This window comes from Podospora anserina, chromosome 6, assembly GCF_000226545.1.
Source record: "Podospora anserina S mat+ genomic DNA chromosome 6, supercontig 4".
NCBI lineage: Eukaryota > Fungi > Ascomycota > Sordariomycetes > Sordariales > Podosporaceae > Podospora > Podospora anserina.
Window position 1 is genome coordinate 347,462 of NW_003613579.1, and position 26,832 is coordinate 374,293.

Below are 26,832 nucleotides of genomic sequence, written 5' to 3' on the forward strand. Positions count from 1 at the left end.
TCAGCCAGACAAATAAAACAAATGGTATCTAAATTTGTACATATGCATAAGAACCCTAGAACAAAAGAAACACCTCATGCATGCCATGAGAAAATGACGGATGTCTGAACACCTAGCCCCTTTCTTTTTTGACCCCCTCCCCCTCCCTCGCCGGCCTCCCTCCCTCACCGCTGCCTCGGCCTGCATGAGTAGTTCAACCCCAACCTCTGCTTCCGTGTCTGGTGATCCCCTACGGCTGTCCAGTCCATCTGGGGCCGGGTGATTGGATGGGTGTGCCGCTCATCTCGACCGGACCTTCACCACCCGCTGCAGGGTGGCCGACCGGCACATCCAGTTCGTGAATGGGTGGCTGCACCGTCGACATGTGTGGTTGGAATGGCTGGAATGCTGTGTACCTGTCGTGGGCCTGCGCCTGAGCCTGGGCTTGTGTGTCTGGGGGAAGTGACAGGTGCTCTGGGGACTCCCAGTTGTAACCACTAGCTCTATTGTACGCAGCCTTCGCGGGCTCTGGCGATGGCATCCACTTCGGTTGATCTTGTGGCGGCCAGACACCTGTGTCGGGAGGGCTCACATACCCACTACTCGTGCCACTTGCCGATGGTGTAACAGACATGTGGGCTGTCTGGCTCAACGGTGGCTGCGTGTAGGAATCTGGAAGCATCGGATGTGATTCCTCCCCTTGCTTTCTCTTCTTGCGCAGCAGGAAGAAGACCACTCCAGCCACCACAGCAACCCCAACAACCGATCCGGCTATGATGCCAGCAAGAGCTGCCGTCGGTAGCCCTTGGCTTCCTTCGTCTGTTGGTTCTGTTGAAGCCGGTGGTGATTCGATCGAGATAGTGGTACTTGTTGTTGAGGAGGTTGTCGTCGTGCTTGTTGGAGCAGTTGTTGTCGTTATGGATGCGCTGGTGGTTGTGGCCCCGTCCGCGAAATCCATGAACTGCTTCTCCGAGATGCCCATAGGCGTGCGTGAGTCCCTGCAAGCACCGCTCATCGTGTCATAAACTTGTTGAAGGTCATCCCTCGAAGATTGACCGAGGCAGGAGGCTGTGTTCTTGATAAAACCCCCTCCATTTTGGCAGAGGCATTCATTTGTTGTCTTAACAACACCCGTCTCGCACTTGGAGGCGTCGGCCGCCGCGTACATGCAACCCTGGGCGGTTTCGGGATAGAAGTCAAAGTTGATCGAGGCCCCCTGGACTGTCGAGGCGAGCACGAGAATGGCGAGAGCAGAGGGAAGCGTCCGCAGTTTCCCGAGACTGATCATCTTGGAGGTAGGTGGGGGCTTGTATAGAGAAAACAAAGGGTATTGATAGGCTATGGATCCGGCAGGACCATAGGCGCATAATCAGATGAAAATTCCCCGAACTATGGCAGTGACGGTAGTCGTTCATGGGTCGGGTGAGGGTGTGCTGTTTGAGGAGACGCGAGAGGCAAACAGCCTGTTGTACCAATGTTGTGTATGATGAGCACACACAACATGAGAGACTGGACGAAATGGAAGAGGAAGGAGAAATAAAACGGGAAGGTTCAAGTCAGCTCGACTTTTGATAGCTCAGGAGGATGTGCTCTTACCCTGCCGGGTATGGCAGGGGGTTGAGGCTGAGTTTGGCAGGCAGTACTCTCCAGATCCCAACAGCGCGGACACAGCTGTCTCCGCCACCGCCTGCCATCTTCACCATTGGAGCATCAAAAAACCTTTGGCAAGAAGTATGCGATTCAAGCGGGAGACTGTCGGATAATAGATCCGACAAGTTCCCAACCAACAGCTGGGAACAACACGTTGCTTCCCAAATCGTGCCGCCGGATGCCACCGTGTTCCGGCATCACTTGGTCTGTGCTTGCTCGGACTGTCGCTCGGTTCGATGAAATTGGGTATCATGAACGTGATGTAATAAGTTGGTCGCGGTGGAAGTTACCGCGCGACCCTGAAATCGCGTCCAAGCAAGGCTGCGTTGAGCAAGGCAAAGAGGAATCTCAGGATTGAGGCTTGATGTCAGCTCCCGGCGCTTCTTCACCACAAGCCACAGGCCAAGCCACTAAAATCGCTGGTCAGACTTTTGCTTGACCCCACTGGTCAGCCCTATGATGGCGCCCCTATTTTGGGATTTTGTGGTGGGTAGGTCAGTCTTGGAAGAGTGTTCGCCCCAACGTCAGGTCAAACCCTTTGAACGTGCTGTTGGATTTGACGGCAGGAGTTCGTCGTCCAAGCTATTTCTGTCTGCCAAGCTGATTGAGCTTTATGCCTGAGGAAAAATGCAGGCCCTTTATGCGTTTGCATACAACACTGCCCAACAGTAGTAGGCCAAAGATATGCAGCCCAGCTCCTCCATTGCTGGTGTCTCTCCTGCTGCTATTTCTTCATATCACAAGTGCCAAGTAGGGAACATCGCCATCGCTGGCAAGTGGCATCATATGTCTCGCTTGCATCCAGTCAAACGGAGCCGATCTTTTGCTTTCTTTCCATTTTCGCTGTCAATGAATTGGAGAACGTGCAGTCAATCAACCCCAAAGAAAACCCCACCTGTGTCATCCCATCTCCAATGACTGAGCTATGACGTATGATGCACCAATGGCCTCGAGCGGTTTCCATTGGGGTATTGGTCAAGCTACCAAACCAAACAAACACATGCTCACCTGACACGCAACTACAAGAAGAAGACCCTGCGAGCTTTCAGTCCACCAACTTTCCAATTACAACTACACACAGCAAGTCTCAACAACCATACCAACACAACCAACAATCACAATGCCGATCGCAACCACCAACGAAGTCATCGAGAGCGCCGTGATCCGCGCGCCCCTCTCCCACGTCTGGCACTTCATCAAGCTCGCTGAGTTCCCCAAGTGGTACTCCCAGATTAAGCAAGCCGAGCACATCGTCAAGGGCGTCAGCGACGAGACGGACGTGTACAAGTGGACGTTCAAGGACGGGAGCGTGGTGGAGATCAAGCAGGATGAGCACAGCGTGGGTTCAACCTCTCTCCTCAACACGGATGGTACTGACATGTGGATGGCACAAAAGAACCTGGACCACTTCATCACCTACAGTGTCATCAACAGCGAGCCCGAGCTGAGCTACTCGAGCGTAGTCAGCACGATTCGATGCTGGCCCGTCACGTCGGGCGAGTTTGAGGAGAGCACTTTTGTGAGGTGGACTTCCAAGTTTGCGAGCGATGCTGATATTGGTGGGTTTTGAAGCTTCAAGACGGCCATGGCTGGGTGCTGACATGTATTTTAGGTGTTATCGAGGATGCCAAGTACAAGCGACGGGATGCGTTGAAGGACCTTGCGGCTGCGGCACAGAAGATGGTGAAGGAGCATCAGAAGTAATGACAAGATGGGAGGGATGGCAGCAAGCTTTTTGTTTGTCATTGGTCATGATTTGGGAGACGGGTTCATGGGCAGAATATGGATATTGTAAGATGTTGATGCTAGGTTCCATAGCAGAAGCCTGTAAAATCGAAATGTAATGGCATTCTTTACGACTGGATCCACAGCCTGATGTTGCTCTTGAAAATTGGAGGTTCCCGTCTGGATCTCATACACATACACGGCATGACTTGGAGGAAGATTGCTGGAGAGAACCGGCGAAGCCTGAACGGGATCATTTTTTGATCGTTGTGCCTCTGGAGTAGGCCTTCACGTATCGTCAAAGAGGTTCAAAAAGATAGTTAATACACATTAGAAGAAAGTCAATAGGCATTGAAACATGCGTAGTCTGTGAGTACAAGACAGTGAGTACGTATCGAAGAAAGATATTCAATACTTATTAAAGGATGGCGACAGGCATCACGACAGTGTTACCATGACTTGAAGGAGAGCTCATTAACATTGGAAGACCAAGGAGATGCCGTCACCTAAAATAGCTAATAGCCTCTCAAGTCGATGCCATTGCATGAACACACCTATACATGAACCCCGAACCTTGAATCCTCCAAAATGCCCTTGCTGCAGCCACACCCGTGCTACCGTCCCAGTGGCTACATTATCGCCGGCGACTTTAGGTTGCACCTTTTTCCACAATGCACCACGACCATGCTTGAAATCTTACGGTCCATGTGTACCTCCTGCTTTTTTACATAGAAAATAGAGATTGATACTGGGATTGAAGACCTTTCAAGATAGCCGGCATGCCTCTAAGTATAGTTAGTGGGCCCTGAATATATCTTGATAGGTATTTGATAATATTTAATAGACCTTTGAAGAGAGTAGAAAGGCCTAGGAAGGATCGCCAAAGTTTTTATTATCCTGCAATCCCTTAATTTTACCACTTGACCCCAGATTGCGTGCGGAAGGTCCGGATCTGAGATGGATTACCTATGGCCGAAATCACAGTCGAGCTGCTTGAAAAGCAGTCTCCTTATTTCTGCTATACTTCTGTCTGGCAGGGAATCGTCCCATAGTTAGATTTGCAAAAAGACGACCCCAAGCAAAAAAAAAAACAAAAAGGGAAAAAAAAGGAGTTAGGCTTCGGACACCATCGTACAACCTGAGATTATTCTCAACATCGGCTTGCTCGAGATCGTTAGGTACCTTGTGAAGGGATCCTTGGTACACATGCCATGAGGGGATTTAGCGGTCGCGAATGAAACCAAGGTGTTTGATATTGTCCACCTTCATATTCTACGAGCTACCCCGCTAGTCGATAGTAGGTAGAAGTCCCGCCAAATACCCCGTTCAATAAGGAGCATAAACTGGAAATAACTTGAAAATAAAATGAGAAGCGGGGCCGAGACAGCTGGGTCTTAACCGTCCCAGCACACTGTGTCGTGTAGGAGCGACAGGACTGACTACAACTCCCATGACATGTACTCGCGTTCCCTACCACTGATTGACTTCCATTTTCCTCGGATGGTATAGACGATGGCAGCACTCTTAATTGTTCCACGCCAAGGATCCTCATTGATGAGTGGTGAGTTGCTGAAGAACTTGTTGCTGATGTAGATACGCTCGTTTCTTGACGCAGCCTCGTAAAGCCTTCGGTACACTGTCGGGTGCGTGATCTGCTCCAAGCCATAGATAACAGCGTAGATCTTGATGCGGCCCGGGACCTCCGGAGGCCAGGCACTGGCCAGCGTCACCCCTGGTGGCTGCGTTTTGATATCATCCGAGGTAAGAGTCCAAACAGTATCCTCGCCAGCCTTGGAAACGAAGACCCGCTTTTCGTCAGTAGGGCTGTCGCCAAAGGTGTACACAAGGCTCAGTGACTTGGGGTTCACGGGCCATGGGTCGCGAATAGGGAATGTACGGGCGTCAACGACCAGGTTTTCGACATGGGGAAAGATAAGTCTTCCCAAAAAGGTTACGTCCTGGCCTCCGTAATGAGCGGCAAGTAGCCTGGGAGCTTTTTTCTCCTTGGGGGCAGGCATCTCGTTGGCATGAACAATGAGGCCGTGCTTGGCAAACTGCCGAGCAACATGGAAAACCTGAGACATGTGAGACCTGAGCAACACAATCCAACACCGGGTAATGAAGAGATAGCATACCATATTCTAGGCCTTCACGGTGCGGTCCACGCTAATTTTGACAATGACACCGCTCGCGTGGCTCTCGGGCATGACACGGCCCTCAAGGCTCTCCAAATTCCTGATGAGTGAGTCTGCGTTCGTTTTCATTTGGCTCATACCATCTAATAGTAAGTTTCATGTCAGTTGCAGTCGGATCGGTAGCGCAACTTGGATTGGCCGTATACTGACCCATCATGTTTTGTAGACAGGCCTGAGCACCTGCTATGTGTTCTGTGATGTTGTCTATCGAATGCGACAGCCCGTGAATGCGGTCCACTGAGTTGATGAGTGCAAGCTTCTGGCGATTGCCATCGCATATCTTTATGTTGTATTCGATATTTATCTTCTCAAGCTCCTGCAACGCGTCCTTCAACTCTTGTGACGAGTTGTCAAAGAACAGATTGATCCCGAAAAGTTGACCTGACAGGGCGGGCTCGTAAGCACTGCCTTATAGCCAAGAAGAAATCAGCATGAAGGGACTTACAAAAGAAATGAGTAATCGTTTTGTTTGTAACCTTGGAAGCCGCCTCACTCTGCTGCTTGGAAAGCTGCAGGAGCGAATCGCGTATCTCCTCCATCTTCTTCGAGATGGCATCATAAAGCATAAACCCCGTCACTGCGGCGTCAAGCAGCTCGATGAGACCTTTCAGACCCTTCTCGTCCTCGAGGGTTTGTGTCCTGAACTAAATCCAGGTCAGCACGCATTCCAATGAGTGTGAATGAATCGGTGGGTGTCATTACCAGGCTGGTGACATGGTGGATTTCTTTGCATCTCTCATGCACCTCCGCACTGTTGCTCTTCAACATGTGCAGTATCTCCTTGGCATCGCGACGAGCCTGCTTGCTTCTCGGACTACCCAGCTGAATATTGGCATCGCAAATGACATCAAGCTGTTCCTTGAGCGCACCAACAAGGGTCACCACTTCGTCGGCAAAATTGGCAATTAAGTAAGCTAAACATTGATTCACCTCAAATCTCGTTAGCAATCCGTGGTGAAGTAGGGAGGCGCTGATGATGAGCTGCCGTAGGTAGTGAAGGAGATGTATTGTGCACGTTAAACCTCATACTTTGAGGGGAATTGAGTGAATGTTGCGGCTGCGGGATTGGGATAGATAAGGTAGAAGGAGAGAGAAATGGGTGAGGGGAGGTAACTAAAACGGTGCTATCATGTTCGGGAAAGAAGATGAAGGTGGACGCAAAATCATTAAATGCGAGGACGATAACAGCAGGCAGAGAAGATTATATTGTACTAACAAAGTTCAATCATTGGGTTGATCCCGTTGGTCTGAAAGATAGCACAGTGCTGATGTATCGTAGTCAACACATCAACAATCAACTTTGGCAAGGCGCGTTAGTAATCGGAGTCTTCATGTAAGGTAATGAGTTGAGGTTGGCCACACACCTCGTAATTCCCTTTCTTGAGGTTGGTCGTGTGAAAGTCAGCAAAGGGCTACTTGGCTCGGAATTGATCTGGTGTCTTCGGGAAAACGAAAGAGGCGGCGATGTAGAGTTGGAGCTTTGTGAAAAGAGTATCATCGAGCGAGAAGCCATGAGTGCCGTCTACATCGGCTCCTACTGTCTCCTGATACATGATTCGTACCCCAGTTGCTGTCGGCTGAGCTTGCCGAAGAAAAGTAAGAGCCTGCTCCCCAAAGGTATCCAGAGCGGCTTGAGGGGCAAGAACTTGGACGGTCGCCATATTGAGATGCAATCCAAACTGTCCTTGACAAGTGAAGCTTCGATACGGTCTGGCAGAAGCGAAGGAGCAGAGCCTTCATGTACGTCTTCTTCAAAAGTAATGCCACCTCAGCTTTCGAGGCCTTTGTCACCCATCTGTCATCATTCAGCTCATGCGAACCATTTCTATAAGGAAAACGCCGCTGCGTCCTTTTCTTTGACTTGTGGCGTTTGATGCCGACCAACACCACCTAGCCCTTCCTGTTTAGGTAATCCGCAACTTGCAGTAAGTCGCCTTCTAGGCAACTATTTCTGTTGGGATGCACTATTCTTATTGGGGGACAGAATTCTCGTAGGGAATTGCGTCATCAATGTCTTGTTATTTATTGGACCTTTGAGTAGTAGGTACCTCCTTAGGCATATTCAAATGATGTCGTGACACGAAAAGTAAAAGTCTGGAGTCAAACTTCTTTCCTCCCACAACATGTTGCTCAATTTTCCCCCAGTTGCCTTGCAAAGTACCCCCCAGCCGATGCTTCACAAGCTTTAGTTTGGAGGGATCATGCCTTTATATCCAATGGTTTCAAAACATGCAGGTATTTTGGATTGGAATGGTGTGGTTCGGGGTTTGCTCTGTCGATTCGACGGCAACTGGCTACGAAAGAAGCACTTGCAGCGGCTTGTTTGAAAGTGGAATAGGTAGGTTTTGAGCATACATGCGGCTGAAGAGCAGCGTCTTCTAGGCAGGCAGGCATGATGGAGGGGTGTTGAGGGGAGAGACCTGCTAGGTTGAGACAAGCAAGTACCCAGAAATGAGCAGGCGTGATATCAGGAGAGAAATGAAAAGGCAAAATATTATTGTTCTTTAGTTTCTGACCATAGGATTGGAAAAAGGTGGACTTTTGGTCTTGCTCAATTCTTGCCATCAATGCCTTGCCTTGCATTGCTTTTGATACAGTCCAGTGCTTTTAGAGTGTCAAAAAGCAGGATTGTCTTTTTGCATCATGAATTTCAAGATTGCGTCGGACCAAATGGTCAATAGTTTTACTCTGCAAGAGAAGACCTTTGCCAAAGACTACGCTGAAGCAGCGTATCTCGATGCGGACAGTCGTACGGTATGTGGGCTTCTGGCTCTCTTAAAGTTAATGTTTGACAGGGCTGACAGAGCGGCCAGGTTTATCTCCGCTCTCCCGTCCAGCGCCTGAACGAGTCCCTGGCACAGGCCAACCGTCTTGTCAGAGATGCCAATTTGAATACCGCTCTTCGTCGACTTGTGGTGTACTGTGACACGCTAGAGATACCCGAAAATGTTGTCGTCGCTCATGACGACCTAGCCAACGATCTAGACCTTCGCATTTTTGCCCGCAAGTTACAGTGCCTCGGCGATGCTAAAAATGCCCTTAAAATGAGTCTCTCAACCACTTCTATTCTCGACATCTTCACATATTCGTTGCCTGCTAGCTTTGGTGTCAACTTCATTTCGATCGATGGATCCTCCAGATCCAAGTCGCTTTCTATAGACCGGGATAAATGGGGCATCCAAGTGGTCTGGACGGGAGAAGACTTCTACACGGAACAATTTGAACCCTCGATGCTCGACATGTCTACAGCAGACTACCTGGACCGTTTGAGACCCGATGGAACGGTTGAAGCCGAATCTTATATCAACGACAATCTCCCACGACTTGTATACTTTCAGTTTCTCGTTGCTGCTTCGATCCTCCATACAGATCGTCAGCTTTCACTGGAGATTCTCAACTGGGTGTGTAACCTTAGCGCATCGCCGACTACAGTTAGTCTCAACCTTCAAGCCTCGTCGTTACGCAATACCCTTATTCTTTCGAATACCCACAACATCTTTAATGTGCCGTCCGTCAACATCTACGCCGGCAAGCAAGTGTTGAAGTCTCGACTCATCGCCGCGAAGGCTTTCGAGGATGCGTTCCGAAGCTTCGCGGCTCAGGACACCACCACAGGTAACTTTGCAGCTCTGACAGCCAACATGCTCGCATGCAGCGAGGACGCCATTACCGAATACCAGTTTCTCGAGGCTTTGGCTCAAAAGGGGTACGAAGCGGCGGTGAACGCCAACAATGTGGCCCAAAAGCGTTTCCTGGAGAACGAAAAGTCTGTTGACAAGGCCCAGAAAGATTTGAACGCTGGTATCGATGCATGGAGCAAGAAAAAGGAGCAAGAAGCCGTGGTGGGCGTATGCAAGGCCGTCGTAGACGTTTTCGGTGCAGTGGCCGCGACAGTGGCTACAGGAGGTCTTGCAGCTCCCTCAATTGGCGCCGCCATCAATTCAGGCGTAGGAGGAATCAAAACGCTAACTGAGATCTTTAAAAAGCTAAAGCAGCTTTACGAGGAGATCAAGCCTGTGATTGAGTCTTTGACGAAGCTGGCTGGTGAGGTGGCCGGAGTTGTAGCGACTCTTGAGGCAGCAAAGAAACATCGCGACGAGACTGCAGTGCAGCGTCCTGATATGGACATGGATGTGTTCAACGCGACCGCCCTGTGGGACATTTTTCGTGAGCAGGTCGATGACATGGAGAAAGCCATTGCGAGTGTCGACTGTGACGGGAAGCGAGAATACTTTCTCTCCCTCCGCAAATTGGCTGTCAATGGCAAGACCTATCTGCAAACACAGGAATACCTGTGCAGGCGTGGCGATGATCTTGCTGTCGTGCTCGTCAAGCTGCAGCGCCGCGACCAGGCCCGACTCACTCTCTCTACTAGGAACCTGATGCAGCAAGACGCCGTGCTCGACATCTTGCGGCGTGCCATGTTCGACCGTCTCTTGTCGATTCGCTCTTTGATTTTTCTAGACTTCCAGTCGTATTCTGAGGCCTACATGTTCCATGCCCTCACACCTTACTCCCCCATCACTTTCTCGCCTGTTCAGCCAGTTGTCGATTTCCTGGACGCTGCTGCCAAACTCCAGGGCAGCGTTGCCGCCTTTGGATCACGCGTCCAGATCCAGAACCGCCGTTTTGTCATTCGCACACTTGGAAATGCTACGGACGCAACTGATTTGCGAGCGCAATTGAGTGCCGGGCAATCGGTTACGGTCTCGCTTCGCCCAGATCAAAACATCTTCAACGGCTTCAGCCGCATCCGTGTCAGTCGCGTTCGATGCTATCTTGATGGTGTGAAGGCGGTTTGCCCACCCACGGGGATGGACACCTTGAGGTTGTATCTCAAGACACCAGGCCGCTTTTCCGATATCGCGTTGCCTGGCGCCCGGACAGACAGGGTGTCAAATTTCGTGGGAGATGCCCGTGCTCTGCTATTTGAGTACGTTCCTCTAGATGGGTCGATTGTCTGCGACGGAGAATACAGTCAACAGAGGGACTGCACGCTTCAAACACCGCTGACTGAGTGGGAGGTTTGTATTGCACCAGGTGGCCTTGAGGTGAAGGACCTTGACCTTGAAGAGTTGACGGGGTTGAGGATGGAGTTTTGGTGTGATGTGACCTTGGGTGATTTGTGATGGTGCTCAAGTTGTGAGAGATGCTAGTAGTATTCAAAATACCAGGTAGACAACAACAACCAGCTTACATTTGGTCGGGCGATATGACGCCTTCAAGGGAGCAACATCATCTGGGAAAGGGCTCTTCATCGTTTCCGCCCCCACGTCACTGTCGTTCGTTCTTTCCCAACGTCAACAATGGATATGGCAGCCGGCTAGAAATACCTTGAATCGCAGCCTGGGTGACTCTTCATCCCATCTCTGGCCGTGACAAACAGGTCAGCACACCGAATCAGCCCACCGCAATGAGATTACATGATGACGGACAATGTAAACTACCGGTTTTCTCCCTTCACATGCCTGAGGACAATCTCCCGTGACCACTCGGCAGCTCTCGACTAAAGCTGCAGCAGCTTCTGCCCTTTTTCCTCTCTCCACCACACATTACAAACTTCATAGACTTTACAATACCACCATTCTCCGCGATTCAACTCGCGGTTGAGCATCTCGACCACATCTCAATTCATTTTCAACACCAAAGACCACGAACCATCACTATGCCCTGCCCGTATGGTTGCCACCCTTCGTACGTGATGCCCGTCCAGCTTCAGCCTCAGATGTGCTGTCATGGGTATGCGTCCGACAACATGTCCGGCGCCATGAAGCAAGTATTCCATATCTCTGGCTTCCTCCTTGGCCGCATGAAGACAAGAAAATTACCGCTCTAACTTACTTCTTCAACTTTCCAGCTATGCCGGAGCCTCAGCTGCCGGGGCTGCTGCTGGCGCTGCCTCTGGTGCCGCCGCGGGTGCCGCCTCGGGTGCCATATCCGGCGCTGCTGCCGGGGCTTTCGCGGGTGCTGCCGCCGGAGCGGGAGCCGCTGCTGGAGCCAACTTTGCCAACAACATGCGGCCCATGACCCCAGCTGCCATGACGATGCCAATGATGGGGTAGTAAGAACCGCTCCCATGTTGACAAGAACAAAAAAATTCGAAAGTTAACTTGTATCTCCAGCAGCATGGGTGCCGGACCTGTCTCCATGGCCGCTCAGTCCTTTGTTTACACTTCTCCCGTCGGGCCCAACACGGGCATCCCGATCCAGATCACGTCCTTTTACCCCATTGGCACATTTGTTGGCCCTGGCGGACCTGTCCAGGCGCCTATGAACGGCTGCGCGCCTCCGATGGCCATGCCCTTTCGCCTAGCTCCTTAGACCGCTGCTGGATTTGATCAATGGAGGGAGCATGAGAGAGGGGATCTGGTTTCGAGTTAGATTTTGGAATGGCCTTGCACATTGAGTTTGGGGACAGAGGTTATGGATCTAGTTTTTTTTTTGTGCAGGGACACGTTAGTTGCTTGGGTTTATAGCGTCCTCTGGTATATTCGTGAGAGGGATATGAGGAAATAACATTGTGAGTTTTGAAGGCCTCGTCGCTGTGCGGAAGTGATGTAAGTGTGAGCGTTTGTTGCAACCCCTGATCACGAAGGAACCAGCCGGGCAGCAGGCTTGAGAGCGAAGTCACATGCAATCTGAGGGCATTGGCAACTCTTGAGGCTTGTGAAACCCATGTTTAAGAAGCCATCCCAACTTCGCAGCTCAACGGTGCGGGTCCTGTCGTTTGATAGAACGCGTCAACCGCGATCCTGCAAAATCGGGGAACCCTTCCAGAATCTCGGGCACGGACCAATTATCACCAGTGACAAATTCAGGGGCAAAACACAACCCTAACCCTCCCCTCGGCATCGGACACCTTCCAACCTCCGGGCCGACCCCCAGCGAGCTCCGCTTCCTTCGCCGTCGGCGGAATTAACGGCCGTCCGGCGACCAACACACAATGCTGACCTGCCTCAGCTGGCGTTTTTTCGAGATTCTGTATGGTCGGTTCGGGATGTGCGGCCGGTTGTTTAAGTTGAGTTGACAGTTGACGAGTGAGATTTGGCTTAAGTCCGATAAGCCCCGGAAACAGCGACGCGGCCTGACAGACACCCTTGCCTTCTTTGAGCTTGGCCGGGTTCGAGTTGGCAGCTGCTTAAGCATAAAACCACACCCCGCTTCTTCGCCTTGGCTGTTCGAGGTGTGTTCATGATGGGTGTGGAACGGATTCTGGGTCGATATCTTGTCAATCAGTTTACATCCTCGCCGTCGAAGAGAGCATTTTTCACGTATAACCCTGCCCGGCCGAGGTTGGTTGGGTATTATTCGGCCTCTGCCACGAGAAGAGCAGCTATTGTTCCTGTCTCAACTGCTGTTGCCGCTGCTGCCACGATGGCTACCGCTGCGGGTGCGGTCGTGTACGAGAGTTCGGTGACGAAACCAGTCAGGGCAGGCAACCTCCCCGACGACGCAGCTTCAAATCCTCATCATGTTAAAGATGCGGGCGGGAGACATGTCAAGTTTCGGAATCCGTACCCCTCGGCGGGGGATCCAAAGCCGACGATGTTCCAGACCTTACGGGCAATCTTGACGTGAGTTTTACTACCCTCCCGTGATTATTCACCACCATTCACTCACAAAGCAACGTAGCGCCAAACTCCAAGGAAACCTCCCCACACCCGACACCTCAGCAGCCAACATCCCCTCCTGCCCCCCATCATTCTCTCCCACAAGGGAAAACACCTCCCTCCGAGCAACCTGGCTCGGTCACGCATGCTACTACGTTGAGTTCCCCTCCGGTCTGAGGGTTCTCTTCGACCCTGTCTTTGAAGACCGCTGTGCTCCCGTGCAGTGGTTCGGGCCGAAGCGTTACACACCTCCACCGTGTAAACTAGGGGATCTACCCATTGTCGACGCGGTGGTGATCTCGCACAGTCATTATGACCATTTGAGTTATTCTTCTATCAAAGACATCCAAACACACCATCCCAACGCCTGGTTTTTCGTCGGGTTGGGGTTGGAGAAGTGGTTCAAGGCTAGTGGGGTGGAAAAGGTGGTGGAGATGGATTGGTGGGAAGGGGTGAAGATGAGTTTGACTCCGGAGGGGGGGAAGGGACAGGGGGGGATGGAGGCGGAGATTACCTGTCTGCCGTGTCAGCATTCGAGCGGGAGGAATGGGCTTGATCATGACAAGACTCTCTGGGCGAGCTGGGGGGTTAAATCCGGGGGGAAGAGTGTTTGGTTTGGGGGTGATACAGGATATAGGAGGGTGCCGCAGTTGCCGGTTACTCAATGGAAGGATCCGGCGGCGGATTACGGGCCAGAGTATGAGAGTTTGCCGAAGTGCCCGCAGTTTAAGCAGATCGGGGAGAGGATGGGCCCGTTTGATCTGGGATTGATACCCATTGGGGCGTATCATCCGAGGTGGTTGTTTAGCTGGATGCATGCGAATCCGTATGATGCGGTGGAGATCTTCAAGGACACGAAGTGCAAGAAGGCGATGGGGATACATTGGGGCACGTGGGTGCTGACGAGCGAGGAGGTGGAGGAGCCGCCGAGATTGCTGAAGCATGCGTTGAAGAGGAGTGGGATACAGGAAGAGGGTGTGTTTGGGGTGTGCAAGATAGGAGAGACAAAGGAGTTTTAGTTGGTAAGGAGCTTTATGGATCAGGCATAGCTCCGTGTGTAGAATGTAGACATGTGTGGGTATACCAATTTGCTGTTTCTATGCAGCCGGAAGGAGCGTAGTTTTGTGTAGAGAAAAGATCATAAACCATCCATCTATTCAGTCGTCTCCAGATGGCGTCTAACATCCATCGTTCTATCTATTTTGCGTATAGTCATTGTCCATTGCAGCGTATCAAGTCATCAAGCCATATCGTGCCGCATCATACACATCAACATCATGCCAACAATATCCCCAACGCCTGCCGATGCGAGAGAGCACACAATCAAGAGGCGGCAGTCAAAACGACAACCACAAACTCTACCTCGCCGTTGCCATTCTTCAGTGGTGTCCAGTGACTTACCACCTTCCTTGTGGCATTCTTCCCTCCTAATCCCGCCCCATTGTGTGAAAAGACCGAGCTCAGAAAGTCGGCTCCTCTGTCCAACGTGTCGCTCAGTCTGGAGGGCTGGTAGTCCCCGCCTTTGGCGACACTGATTCCCCTTGTGTGGACCTTCTTGACAGGCGACGTTGGTCGCTGCGACGGAGGTGGCGAAGCTGTGCTTGTCGTTATGTCCAGGCTGATAGATTCGCCGGCTGCAATGGCCGAGTACACTGTGGACCGCACTTGCTTGTTGCTGCTCGAGCTCATCGTAGCGGCGTTTGGTGTCAACACTGCGAAGATATCCCGTCCACTGACCAATTTGGCATCGTTCGGCTCATGAAGACCCAGCATCGACAGGGCAAAGTGGGAAGAGAAGGAGATTGTTAGCTGAGCCGCAACACCGCTGCTTGTCGATGAGCCACAATGATAGTTTGGCCGCGTGGGCTGCATTGTGCTGGTGATTGCGGCGGTGCTGCTTGAGGGCAAAGATGGGATGTACTTCAACACGAAGAACCGCGAGTAAGGAGTGCTGTACTCTTCTTGCGGGGCTTCGGCCTTCCGAGATATGGGTGGCAGGATGGCCTTCTTTGACAACCCGCAAACCCCATTCGAGGGACTGTCTGCCCGAGGAGTGCTCGGCCAAGTTGGAATCCTGGCCCGAATAGTGCTGCCCTTCCGGGAAAACCTCTTGAAAAAGCGATTGCGAAGGGCTGCCTTTTGGTGGGTGCTGGCTGAGCTCAAGGGACGTTCAGCATCAGCATTGATGGGATTCCTCCACACCGGTTTCTCGGCTGGTCGTGGGCCTTTCCCGGACAGCTGCTGGGCTTGCTGGTGTTGCTGTTCTCCAGGGGGGCCAAAGTTCAGGATACGCAAGATATCCTTGTAGTCCGACCCCATGCTCTCAGACACATTGATTTGGGCACCGAGAAAGTACCGAATCGTTCCTCCCTCAAACAACGGACACACAAATAACAGGTTCCAAAAGGGGGTCCCATCCTTGCGGTAATTAATGAGGAGTTCGGACGCTTCGTGCCCAGTTGAGATAGCCTCGCTTAGACGCCGTGTGGCCTCGGGGTCGGTACATATGCCCTGGAAGAATCTGCAGTTCTTGTTCATGATCTCCTTGCGCCCATATCCGGACATTCGCAAAAGTGCATCCGAGGCACAGATGATGGGGTTGTCGGGCTCGAGTGGGGTTGTCAAGCAAAAGGCGTCTCCTAGACCCGGGCATGTCGACAAAAAGCCCCCAGCCCAAGACTGGCTTGTAGACAGCGAAGTCCTCATACATTCTGATAGTTGGTACTTGACAAACTCCGGGTAGAGTGTCTCGGCCAATCGTTCCTCCACTGCAGCCTTCGCCTCTCTGTAAAGCCGTTCCAGCGACGGCAATGCTGTTCGCGCGCAGTGTTTGGTGTTGTTTTTCAACCTGTTGGCTATGTCCTGTGGTAGCTCAATGGGTGTGGATGCCACCACACCGGTGAAATCTGTCGTGATCTGACTGATCAGTGTAGTCATGTTCCCAAACGCCCGGAAGTACTCATCCACTCTGATCAAAAAGTCCATGTAACTTGCTGAAGGTCCACCCTTTCTGGCAGCATATCGGCAGAGCTTGTGACCGGTTGTTGGGTTAGAGAAGGCGAGTTTGATGACGGCAGGGTCAAAGAAGTTGGGAAGCAGTTTGGCTTGGAGAATGGAGTCCTTAAGAATTATGCTAGGTTTGGGTCCAATCGGTGCATCGTCGACGCTCCCACCCTCAGTGGGACTGCCCGCTTGGGTACGACTAGAAATTGACCGTACTGAGCCATCTGAACCGTAGTCGGTGTACTGCCTGAATGCTGCTTGGTTCGTGTGCAGAGATAATCCCGAATCGCTGCGCAGTCGTGAAGGGACGTGGCTAGTCGACTGTGGCTGGGGGGGTTTGGAGGCCGGCGGTGGTGACAAAGCAGTTGCATTGGTGACACTTGATCGTGGATCGTTTGGGCAGGGCAACATCGAGCGGCCACTGCCGCGCAGGCTTTGACTATCGCTCAGTGTCGATAGAGAGTCAAGCGTGTCCCTCTTTAATGAAAGCATTGGCGCCAAAAAAATACCGAGAATTTCCAGGTTGACTGGAAAGCAGTCAGTAAGACTACAACTGAAAAATGAATACAGAGATCTGGTTGACAGAGGGCCGCAGGGGCAGGTTGAACTTATCAGGGGTCATCGTTCTTGGGCAGCAATGACTCGACCTTTAATCCAATGGTGCCATGCCGGTTTCCTTGCAAAGAACGAACCAGCGAACTCTGTTGGCATCTGGTTAGCTACAAGGAACGATCAAGTGGAGAAACCGTCCGAAGCAGGCCGTTTCAGCAGACAGAGCTGCAGGTCATAGCAAACGATAGCGACCTTTCCCAAAGGACTAGAGGTCTTCAAGAATTCCTCTTGGATCTTGTTCAGCTAGGAGAGATCGGGATCGTCTAAAGGTTTGGGTGACATGAACATCAACGTCTTTTAGAGACTTGTGAAGCTATATGCTAGACTTGGGCCTCGAAATTGAGCTAGTTTTTGCAAATGTTCTGTTGAGGAGCCATCTGAACGAAGCGCATGCCCATTGAGACCCAATCACCTATCGGAAATATCTGGGAGGTTGGGTATCCCAGTTGTTGAAGTATGCTGCGTCACATTGGCGGATACCAACAGACATTTGGTACTGAAGAGTTCAACGACACACAAACCGTGGTCTGTGTGATGGGAGACGTTGTCAAACTGGTTGTGGGGCACGAGGACAGCAGACGATATTGCGCGGGAGCCTGCATCGGATCGGACTGGTGGGCAGATAATATGGTGGGAATAGTTGGGGCCTGTGGTATAACTGCTGCTTTTCGACGTAAATAGGTAGTGAGGCTTGAAACCAGAAGGAAGCACTTGTTTGTCTCCAGCTACGTCGTGGGAGGTGGTTTGACGATGCTATGCTGTCGAGTATCAGATGAGGGCACGGATGGTTGTCAATATTATGTGGGTGGTCCACGGGTGATCAGCCAAAGACAAACACCCCTGCAGGTTCGGCAGATGTCTCTGTCGATGCCGTGCATATCGCGCTAGTTTAGCGCCCGAGGTGGGGCTTTAATCATCCTGGCAGTGTCACTGTTCCTGTTGATGATTCCACTATCCTCAACATCATGGATTTCTTTCACCATGCTGATTTCAATCTCGAGCCAATCACTTCAGTGGGAACACAGAGCCCGTTTGTTTGATTCAGCGAGATGGCTTGTGATGCCGTCTTTTGTACCATCCACGAATATCAAGCTGATGAACTACAAGTTATCAGGATGAAGCATGGAAAGATGGGATTTGAACAACCTACAGGAGCCGGCAATAACAGGCCCGGATGAAACCTCATCGAAGCACAAATCAAGAATTGGCTATCTCTGCACCCCTCCCTTTCTAGTGCAATCGCCTCGGTAACCGTCACACATGGGCCATGGCATGTTCCATGGAATGAGACCCCTTGGGGACAGAAAAGGGGCCGTCATGCCCGCCTCGTGGCTCATTGCTTTCTGGGCCTTCATCTACCCTTTCGGTTTGTTGGTGCTCCACTGACAATGCTTGCCCTTCTTGCTCTTTGCTGGCAAGTCCTGGTCGTCGAAGCGCTGGAGGACGCCGTTTTCGATCCCCTCGCCTACGTCGATCCACTAATTGGGGCCAGCAACGGTGGAAATGTCTTTCCAGGAGCTTCGCTGCCATATGGCATGGCAAAGGCGGTGGCTGATACCAATAGCAGCAGCAACCAAGGCGGATTCACATTGGATGGTGCGTTTGTCACTGGCTTCAGCGGCATGCACGACAGCGGAACTGGCGGGAGTCCAAGTCTGGGAAACTTCCCACTGTTCCCCTTCACCAACTGTCCAGAAGGTGACATCAATCGATGTGTTTTCCCCAAAAAGAGCCGAGCTGCCCATGGAGGGTTCGGCAATAACACCGTGACAGCAAAGCCCGGCACCTTCGGCATCACCCTGAACAACGGCATCAGAGCCGACATGACCACAACCCATCACACGTCACTCTTTAGGTTTACCTTTCCAACGCTTGGATCAGACGGCCAGCCGGCTCAACCGCTCATCCTGCAGGACCTCACAGACTTGTCTGATTCCCGGCAGGACAACGGCAGCGTAACGGTTGACCCCGAGACAGGACGCATCACCGGGAGTGCCCGCTTCCTGCCGAGCTTCGGTGGCGGCAACTTTGTGCTGCACTTTTGCACAGACTTCAAAGGCGCCGATGTTTTGGACAGCGGGATCTTTGTCAACAGTCGAGGCAGCACAGAGGTGAAGAACTTGACCATTTCCAGGTCGATCAATGGATATCCATTGCCTGGGGGGGCATTTGTCAGGTTCAGCTCAGGGGCAGAGCCAATCTTGGTCAGGACAGCCAACAGCTTCATCAGTGCTGAACAAGCCTGCAAACACGCCGAAACGGAGATTCCAGATTATGACTTTGAGAGGGTGTCAGAAGCTGCTATCGAAAAATGGAGAGAGAAAATGAGCATTATCAAGGTGTCGCCTGCAGGAGTGGAAGGGTCGCTGTTGACCAACTTTTACAGCGGCATCTATCGGACCATGGTCAATCCTCAGAATTACACCGGGGAAAATCCGTTGTGGGAGAGCAGTGAGCCATACTTTGACTCGTTTTATTGCATCTGGGACCTCTTCCGCTCCCAAATTCCGTTTCTTATCATCACTGATCCAGCCGCGGTGGCCGAGATGGTGCGTTCGCTCATAGACACCTACCGGCACACTGGCTGGCTGCCAGACTGCCGCATGAGTCTCAACAAGGGCTACACCCAGGTTCGTAGTGCCTGGAAGATTATGTCAATGTTAAAGACCTAACCCGAGGCTAGGGTGGATCAAACGCAGACAACGTCCTGGCCGATGCCTTCATCAAGGGCATAAAAGACGGCATCGATGTACTACCCCTCCACTTCTCATTGGGTCTCACTGACTAACGCATCCACAGTGGGAAGACGGCTACGCAGCCGTAGTCAAAGACGCAGAAGTCGAGCCCTACGACTGGTGCTGCGAAGGCCGTGGCGGCCTCGACAGTTGGAAAGCTCTAGGCTACATCCCCGTTCAAGACTTTGACTACAAAGGCTTCGGCACCATGACCCGCAGCATCTCCCGAACCCTCGAGTACGCCTACAACGACTTTTGCATCTCCCAAATCGCCCACGGGCTAGGCCGCACGGCCGACAGGGACAAGTACCTTGCCTCCAGCAGCAACTGGAAAAACCTCTTCCGCCCTGACCAGACCTCCCTCTGGTGGAACGGCACAAACACAGGCTTCACCGGGTTTTTCCAACCGCGCTACCTCAACGGGACCTGGGCTTACCAAAACCCCCTTAATTGCTCCAACCTCGACACCTTTTCCGTCTGCTCCCTGCAAAACACCGGGAGGGAAACCTTCGAAAGCTCCATCTGGGAGTACAACTTGTATTTTTTTCGTCCCCTTTTCCCCTCTTGAGGCCCCCCTTCCCTGACAGTGCAGTAGCTTCGTCCCCCACGACCAATCAACCCTCCTGACCCTCCTCGGCGGCCCATCCCTCTTCACCTCCCGCCTAAACTACCTCCACAACACAAACATAACCTACATCGGCAACGAACCTTCCTTCCTCACCGTCTTCCAATACCACTACTCCGCCCGCCCCGCCCTCTCCGCCCTCCGATCCCACAGTTACATCCCCTCCTACTTCTCCCCCACCCCCTCCGGCCTCCCCGGCAACGACGACTCGGGCGCAATGGGCTCGTTTGTCGCGCTCTCAATGATGGGCCTCTTCCCCAACCCGGGACAAAACGTTTACCTTGTTACTCCGCCGTTTTTCGAACAAGTCAACATTACCAGCCCGGTAACGGGAAAGGTGGCAAGGGTGAGGAATGTTAATTTTGATGGGAGGTACAAGAGTGTATACATCCAGAGTGCGACGCTCAATGGGGAGAGATACACCAAGAACTGGGTTGATCACAGTTTTTTCACCGAGGGGAAGGAGTTGGTGCTTGTGCTGGGGGATGGGGAGAGTGATTGGGGGACGGGGGTGGGGGATCTGCCGCCTAGTTTGGGGGAGTATGTTGGTTTTGCGGGGGGGAATGGGACAGCTGTGAATGATACCAGTACCATAACGGGGTGGAAAAGGGGGTTGGAAGAGGTGGTTGGGAGGGCGTGGAGGGGTGGTTATGTTGGGGATGTAAAAGTATGAGAGATGAGTGCGATGATTTCACCAAGAATATACCATAGAAATAATGAAAAAGATGGAAGAGATTTTTTTGGGGTTTTTTTTTAGGAAAAAAAAAAGGGACACGTTTCTCTCTGCACAAAGTCCAGCTCGGCTACGGTACCCGGTCACCCTCCCTTTAAAATAACCGTCATTGCGGATCAGCAAAACGTGGAATTGTTATTACCTAACTTACTTTTTTTCTAGAAGAAACAAAAGGCCTCATAGGGTGATCATTAGGCATTTCAAGATGGTTAATAGGCCTTTGAAGATATTCGGAAGGCCTATTGTTGATACCTGCGGAAGCATGCGATATAGGTTAACCTACTTTTGTGTGCCAATTATTTTGTGGTGAGGGTGCCGGTCCAACTTCCCACCACTTCATGGCATCTTTCAGAGTTTCACTCTTGGCTACACTAGCAGTCTCCATTCTTGTTAACGTTATAGCATTCATCGCTACCCCAATATATTGCAAACGAAAAGAATAACTAAGTACAAGACAACCTGAGTCATAATAAATGCAAGCCAGCAAATACCTAGTCATCAATCTATGGGGTATCAACAACATCAAACTTGTCAGGCACCGCCCTTTATCATAGGCTTTGTTTGACCCCATACCTACCTGTACACACACCAAAACATAAAGGCAAAACAAGATATAATGTAAGCTTCTGCTGTGACCCGACACTTTGCTAAAACTCGATGAAAGCTGTACAGAGCCTTCCCAGCTTCCTCGTTGCTCGAATCCTACACGACTCAGTCGTTGCTCTCCAGCCACCAAGGCAATATTAGTATGTCGTATGTCGTTCCCAAATCGGAGGGGAAACGGAAAAGTAAAATGATACAGTGATGAAACCAAAGAATTCCTCCTTCATCAATAGTCGTCGTCATAAGGGGAGTGCATCATCTGACAATGGTGGCAGACGAGCTCCTCAGGGTCGTATGTATCCATGTCTGGATTCTCATACTCTTCCGAGAGGATTATGGTGCCAGTGGTGCGGTCAAACTCAGCCCAGACTCGCTCCTCGCTATCCCTGCTCACCGGCACGCGCTTCCACAGGGTCCGTCGGTTTTGCCACGTCGTCTCCGGTTGCCCTTCTTCCGCGGGCACAGCTGGTATTTTGACCGTCCCGTGGTGCGAGTGATGGCCGTGGTGACCACCGCCCATGGGGAGAGAAGATCCGTTAGTCTTTTTCTTGCTCTGCAGGTACTCCTCAGCCAGGACCTTCCAAGCCCGGACTGCTCTGGGCTCCCAGTCGCCGTCCGACTGTTTCCGCACCCTGTTGGACGAGACATAGGTAGAGTCCGACTTGAGAAATAATCCGTCGTCTCTGACCATCCTGACAAGATGACTTGCCATATCTGAGCCCCACTGACACTCGGGGATGCCAGTTAGCTGGAGCTCCTTCAGGCTCATGGAGAGGTCGTGGCCTGTCAAGGCGTGCATCTCAACTGGAGAGGGCGCGGTGAGGAAGTCGGAAGGAAAGTTGACCAAATCGATCCTCAGCGACTCGAGTGCGGGGAGCAGACGAGGGCGCGGCTGGGTGGTGTCATGATCAGGATCGAAGGGTGGTCGCAGAACGGTAAGGAAGTCGACAACCTGAAGCCATGTGTAGCTGCGGAATCCTCGTCGGGCAAGGGTATTGTCATAAACACGAGGGATTACTCGAAGTCGGAGGGGATTCCGTGTCGGGTTTGACGTCGGGTAGGGCGCCCTATGCTCGCGTTCGAAGTCTTCGTCGTAGTACCTAGCAGTGATCCGCATCGTGATGTGCGTTATCTGCTTGCGGTGCTCGAGCCCAAGGTTTCGGAAATTCTGGAGGGCAAGGCAATCGGTAAAGACAAAAGTGTTGTTTCTCCACAGAAAACGCTCTCCTTCATCGTGATAGGCTCTGCACGTGGCAAGAAAGTTGATGGCGATCTGGGCCTTAGACATCTTCTTCTCTTCGGGGAGGAGAACATGGGGGTTGAGCTTGGACAGTGGGTCGATAATGGGTTGGCTGCTTGTGAGTGAGTACTCAAGAATGTACAGAATGATCTCGACCGGTAGGCTTGGCAATCGCTGGTCAGACCTCCCACTGCGGGAGGAGCGGCGCGCCGCCTTTGAGTCGGCCCAGGCCCCGCGAGAGCCTGTTGGGTCGTTGAGATCTAACGTCAGTCGACGGTCCCACGAGATACCATTCTCCCGAAGAAGCTTCTTGAGACGCAGGTTTTCTTCAGCAAGTCGCCTGTTCTCTTGCCGCGCAGGGTTGTTGTACCACGCTTCCACCTGCTCTTCATTATCGCGCAGCTCAAAGGGCGGCACGAACTGGGGCATTGTCAGTCAGAGTGTCAGTCAGGTTGCGGGAATTATCGTACAAAGCTTACATTTTCTGTATCAAAGATGTCCATGACGACGGCGACGGTAGACTTTATTGCGGAAAGATACGGTGAAGATGCGCGAAGGAGAGGTGGTGAAGTTCGGCGATAAGTGTTCAAGAGGGAGGAGGACTGAGTGATGGTGGGATGATTGGGTGAATGAGTTATGTCCCACGTCAAATCCCCGCACACCTAGAAGAAAAGTGCAGAAGGCTCGATAAGAACAAACTCAGCGCCGGGCCCCAATCATGGAATTGCGGTTTGGTGTGGCAGTTGCAAAGCTTCAGAATTTGGGATGCGCTCAGGGGCGCTCCGCGGCGGTTGGTAAAAGGCCGGGGACCTCCGGTGAGCCGTGGCCCAGATGCCACAAGCAGTCGGGACTCGAGCGGGATCTGAGGCAACAGAGACCAGTTTGGTTTCCTGTGTTCACGTCGAGAATGGGGGGACAAAGAGCGAGTAATGGGTAACGGGTAATGAAAAAGACAGAGAGATGCCCTGTTGGGTGGATCGTTGAGTTTTGCGGCTGGTGCGAGGAATTTCGGTCGGGTGGCCCGCCACTCGCGCCGAGGGGGTAACCTAACCAACGGCCACACTTTGGCAGCTGCTTCTCACGGGTGACGGATTCGGGTGAGAGAGACGATTCACCAGAATGATTTTATCGCGATTGGCAGCGCCGAAGTATCGATGAAAAAGTGGAAGACAACAACGGTAAGCTTCGGGTGGAGGGGGACCAGTCGCAGTCGGGATCTGGGGGCGTCGCGAGCTGTAGATGTGGAGACAAGAGTGCAGCCCCACTTAAGTTTTAATCAACCGTCAGATTCCTTTTTGGGAAGCCGCCTTGTGGCCACGAAGGGGGCGATGAGAGCATCGTGAAGTGAAGAACCTCCAGATGGCACCATGTTTGGTAAGGTATCGTAATCCAACCTGGAATGAGTCAGGATGTGGTGAGAGATACATATAGAACATCTCATGATCCCGTGGATGATGCGGAAGAGTATTTGAGTTGAACAGTGCCGTCAGTATCGAACAGTGCAAAGACGCTCGCTGAGCCAATTTGCCTTTAGACTGGCAATTCACACAGAAATAGGGTCAGTCCGGAGCTGTATATCATAGCATGTGAGAATGGCTATCTTCGGTGTCGCCGGTGTTTTCATCTACGCGTCACTGGCGCTTGATGCTTGAATCGGAACGCCGTCGTGTACCCATAGGATCATGGGATCCCACGATGGCTCCCGAGCTGTAGGTGTCTGCAACTGACCTTTCATTCCATGCCCAATTCCGATCGATTATCATAATACCCCGAACAGCTAATTGCACGACAAACAGCAATTCGGGAGAGCTACCATATATACAACCCACCTACCAGGCCTGAGCTGCAAGGAGCCACGGGAGCTAAGCTGCCCCTCACCGCACAGAGCTGCTTTGAGACTCAGACTGACGTCAACGACCCTTTGTGCTGCGGCATCCTCCGATTCCTCCGCCGATTCGAACGGCCGAGCCTTCCCCCCATAAATCACAGAACGGGTGTTCGATGACGCGGTGCAATTCAGGCACCCTGCGTCTCTGGCGTCCACGGGGTCCTCTTACATCATGGCTTCAGACGGGCCATATAGGAAAGGTATCCCAGGTCAGGAGCTCTCCTTTTTACACAAAACACCACCCTAAAACCTTCAAAGTCAACACACTACCCACTTCACACCGTGACCACTCCTACTACTACTATTACAACAACCGCACTCCTACCTACCAGATCATATTACAGCACCGCCATCATGTCCTCAGGATTCTCCAACACATCGGGCGTTAAGCACCCCGACCCCTACAAGGAGGCCAACCTCGACACCCAGGTCTCCACTCAAACTAAGCTTGACGACCTCAGCAAGTTCATGGATGCCTCCAAGTTCTGCATGATGACCACGGTCAACCCCAAGACCCATCAATTGGTCTCCAGATGCATGGCCCTGGCTGGTCAAGTAGGTTGACGCTGATGTAGCCCATCAATAACCGGATATTAACATTCAATTCCAGGAAAACGGCGGACTCGACCTCCTCTTCCACACCAATACCGAGTCAGGCAAGACCGACGACCTCGCCGCCGACACACACATCAACGTTGGCTTCCTCAACAACTCTGGCGAATGGGCTTCCGTCAGTGGAACCACCGAAATCATCACTGATCGGGAGCTCGTAAAGAAGCACTACAAGCCTCATCTGAAGGCCTGGGTTGGCGATTTGGGCGATGGCGTCCACGATGGCTCTGCCAATGACCCCAGAATCGGCATCATCCGCGTCAAGATGGCTACAGCTCACTATGCCATCTCGCACAAGAACATTGCCGGCAGATTGACCGAGGTGGCCAAGGGTGTGGTGACTGGCGATACGGCCGTGGTGAACAAGCTGCGCGAGATTAGCGAAGAGGAGGTTTCCAAGCTCAGACTGACTCACTAGAAGGGTTCCGTGGGCGGAAAGAAGCATTTCAAAGTCTCAAGACATTAAACAGGCGTCATACGGGGAGCTAGCAAAGCTTGAGCATAGCCAAAATTGATTTTGTTTTCTTCTTTTGAAGCATTCTCAATGCTTTCCCTCATAATCAGCCTTCCATATCCTGTCCCAGTTCTCCTTGTTGACAGCAAATTCCCTGACATAGTCATGTTCCAGCTCGTGTGTCCTCCTGCCAAGCAGCACCAAACTGTGAAGCGGCCCTCCAAGCAGCTCATCGGCATCGCAAAGCTCTTTGAGTGTACCGGCAACAAACTTCTCCGTCTTGCCTCCCACCCTCGCAGCGCCAATAGCAAGACTGTCTGGCCCGTACACACCCTCCTTCTTTTCCTCCTCAACCTCCAGCATTTGACTGGCGCAAGTCCCGACGGTCATATACCTAGGTGGCTCATAAATCTTTCTCCCCCTCGCCATATTCTCCAAGCTCTGCTCCTTAACCTTGATATCCAGCAGCACCAGCGTATGCAGCCCAATCTGCCTATTCTCCTTGATCCGATCATAAAAGCTCGCCGGCCTCCAATTGTCCAAAAAGAACACCATCGACACCGTCTGCCCAAAGTTGTACAGCTGCAACCCCGCCGCGCCGATGCCAGACATGATGCTCGCGTTAGGCACAGTCCCGACTCGGATGCCCAGCTCGCGAGCCCTCAGGACGAGGTCGGTGTGTGTAGTCGCGCCAAAGGGGTCGCCGACGACGCAAAAGGCGACGTCCTCCTTGTCGGCGTCGCGGAGGATCTCGTCCGAGTTGGACTCGACCATTTCGCGGTCGGCGATGGAGATGGGGCGGCCGTAGTAGGACTCGAGGACGGACTGGTCGACGAGGAGGATCGAGGTGTAGGCTTCGAGGTAGACGCGGGAGGCGCGCTTGACGATCTCGAGGCCCTTGACCGTGATGTCGGTCTCGTCTGAGAGGCCTAGGCCGACGAGGTAGAGCATTTTGGTGGTTTGTGGGGGTACTGTAGGAGAGTGTAGTTCTAGGTGGTAAGGGAGGAGAACCTTGGTGGTGGGAGGGGAGGTGGGAAAGATTGTTTTTTCTTTTTTTTTTTTAATCGATGTTGAGTTTGATGGGTACCTTGAAGTCGGTGATGGGTAGGTGAAGGGAAAGGTACCATACTATTAGCCTACCCCGCCAAAGCTGCCCCCTCTAAAATTT

At 52.1% G+C, this 26,832-nt stretch overlaps 11 protein-coding genes across 11 annotated transcripts; 6 read left to right on the plus strand and 5 right to left on the minus strand.

The window, feature by feature from the left end:
* Positions 1-229: 229 nt before the first annotated feature.
* Positions 230-1,267, minus strand: PODANS_6_9190 (uncharacterized protein; the record flags this gene model as incomplete). The annotated part of the gene is made up of 1 exon (XM_003437283.1): positions 230-1,267. One exon carries the CDS (start codon positions 1,265-1,267, stop codon positions 230-232), a length of 1,038 nt encoding a protein of 345 aa, XP_003437331.1.
* A 1,482-nt stretch (positions 1,268-2,749) lies between these two features.
* PODANS_6_9200 (uncharacterized protein) lies at positions 2,750-3,333 on the plus strand (the record flags this gene model as incomplete). The annotated part of the gene is made up of 3 exons (XM_003437284.1): positions 2,750-2,968; positions 3,026-3,188; positions 3,242-3,333. The coding sequence occupies 3 exons, from the start codon at positions 2,750-2,752 to the stop codon at positions 3,331-3,333; spliced, it is 474 nt and encodes a 157-aa protein (XP_003437332.1).
* Positions 3,334-4,793: 1,460 nt separating this feature from the next.
* On the minus strand, positions 4,794-5,438 carry PODANS_6_9210 (uncharacterized protein; the record flags this gene model as incomplete). The annotated part of the gene is made up of 1 exon (XM_003437285.1): positions 4,794-5,438. The coding sequence occupies one exon, from the start codon at positions 5,436-5,438 to the stop codon at positions 4,794-4,796; it is 645 nt and encodes a 214-aa protein (XP_003437333.1).
* A 2,754-nt stretch (positions 5,439-8,192) lies between these two features.
* Positions 8,193-10,678, plus strand: PODANS_6_9220 (uncharacterized protein; the record flags this gene model as incomplete). The annotated part of the gene is made up of 2 exons (XM_003437286.1): positions 8,193-8,303; positions 8,354-10,678. The coding sequence occupies 2 exons, from the start codon at positions 8,193-8,195 to the stop codon at positions 10,676-10,678; spliced, it is 2,436 nt and encodes an 811-aa protein (XP_003437334.1).
* A 536-nt stretch (positions 10,679-11,214) lies between these two features.
* On the plus strand, positions 11,215-11,870 carry PODANS_6_9230 (uncharacterized protein; the record flags this gene model as incomplete). The annotated part of the gene is made up of 3 exons (XM_003437287.1): positions 11,215-11,321; positions 11,407-11,610; positions 11,672-11,870. The coding sequence occupies 3 exons, from the start codon at positions 11,215-11,217 to the stop codon at positions 11,868-11,870; spliced, it is 510 nt and encodes a 169-aa protein (XP_003437335.1).
* An 870-nt stretch (positions 11,871-12,740) lies between these two features.
* PODANS_6_9240 (uncharacterized protein) lies at positions 12,741-14,178 on the plus strand (the record flags this gene model as incomplete). The annotated part of the gene is made up of 2 exons (XM_003437288.1): positions 12,741-13,123; positions 13,182-14,178. 2 exons carry the CDS (start codon positions 12,741-12,743, stop codon positions 14,176-14,178), a joined length of 1,380 nt encoding a protein of 459 aa, XP_003437336.1.
* A 304-nt stretch (positions 14,179-14,482) lies between these two features.
* On the minus strand, positions 14,483-16,654 carry PODANS_6_9250 (uncharacterized protein; the record flags this gene model as incomplete). The annotated part of the gene is made up of 1 exon (XM_003437289.1): positions 14,483-16,654. One exon carries the CDS (start codon positions 16,652-16,654, stop codon positions 14,483-14,485), a length of 2,172 nt encoding a protein of 723 aa, XP_003437337.1.
* Positions 16,655-18,162: 1,508 nt separating this feature from the next.
* PODANS_6_9260 (uncharacterized protein) lies at positions 18,163-20,807 on the plus strand (the record flags this gene model as incomplete). The annotated part of the gene is made up of 4 exons (XM_003437290.1): positions 18,163-19,404; positions 19,458-19,523; positions 19,574-20,046; positions 20,105-20,807. 4 exons carry the CDS (start codon positions 18,163-18,165, stop codon positions 20,805-20,807), a joined length of 2,484 nt encoding a protein of 827 aa, XP_003437338.1.
* Positions 20,808-21,696: 889 nt separating this feature from the next.
* PODANS_6_9270 (uncharacterized protein) lies at positions 21,697-23,139 on the minus strand (the record flags this gene model as incomplete). Its single annotated transcript, XM_003437291.1, has 1 exon — positions 21,697-23,139. One exon carries the CDS (start codon positions 23,137-23,139, stop codon positions 21,697-21,699), a length of 1,443 nt encoding a protein of 480 aa, XP_003437339.1.
* Positions 23,140-24,952: 1,813 nt separating this feature from the next.
* On the plus strand, positions 24,953-25,628 carry PODANS_6_9280 (uncharacterized protein; the record flags this gene model as incomplete). The annotated part of the gene is made up of 2 exons (XM_003437292.1): positions 24,953-25,153; positions 25,209-25,628. The coding sequence occupies 2 exons, from the start codon at positions 24,953-24,955 to the stop codon at positions 25,626-25,628; spliced, it is 621 nt and encodes a 206-aa protein (XP_003437340.1).
* A 123-nt stretch (positions 25,629-25,751) lies between these two features.
* PODANS_6_9290 (uncharacterized protein) lies at positions 25,752-26,615 on the minus strand (the record flags this gene model as incomplete). Its single annotated transcript, XM_003437293.1, has 1 exon — positions 25,752-26,615. One exon carries the CDS (start codon positions 26,613-26,615, stop codon positions 25,752-25,754), a length of 864 nt encoding a protein of 287 aa, XP_003437341.1.
* Between the last annotated feature and the right edge of the window lie 217 nt (positions 26,616-26,832).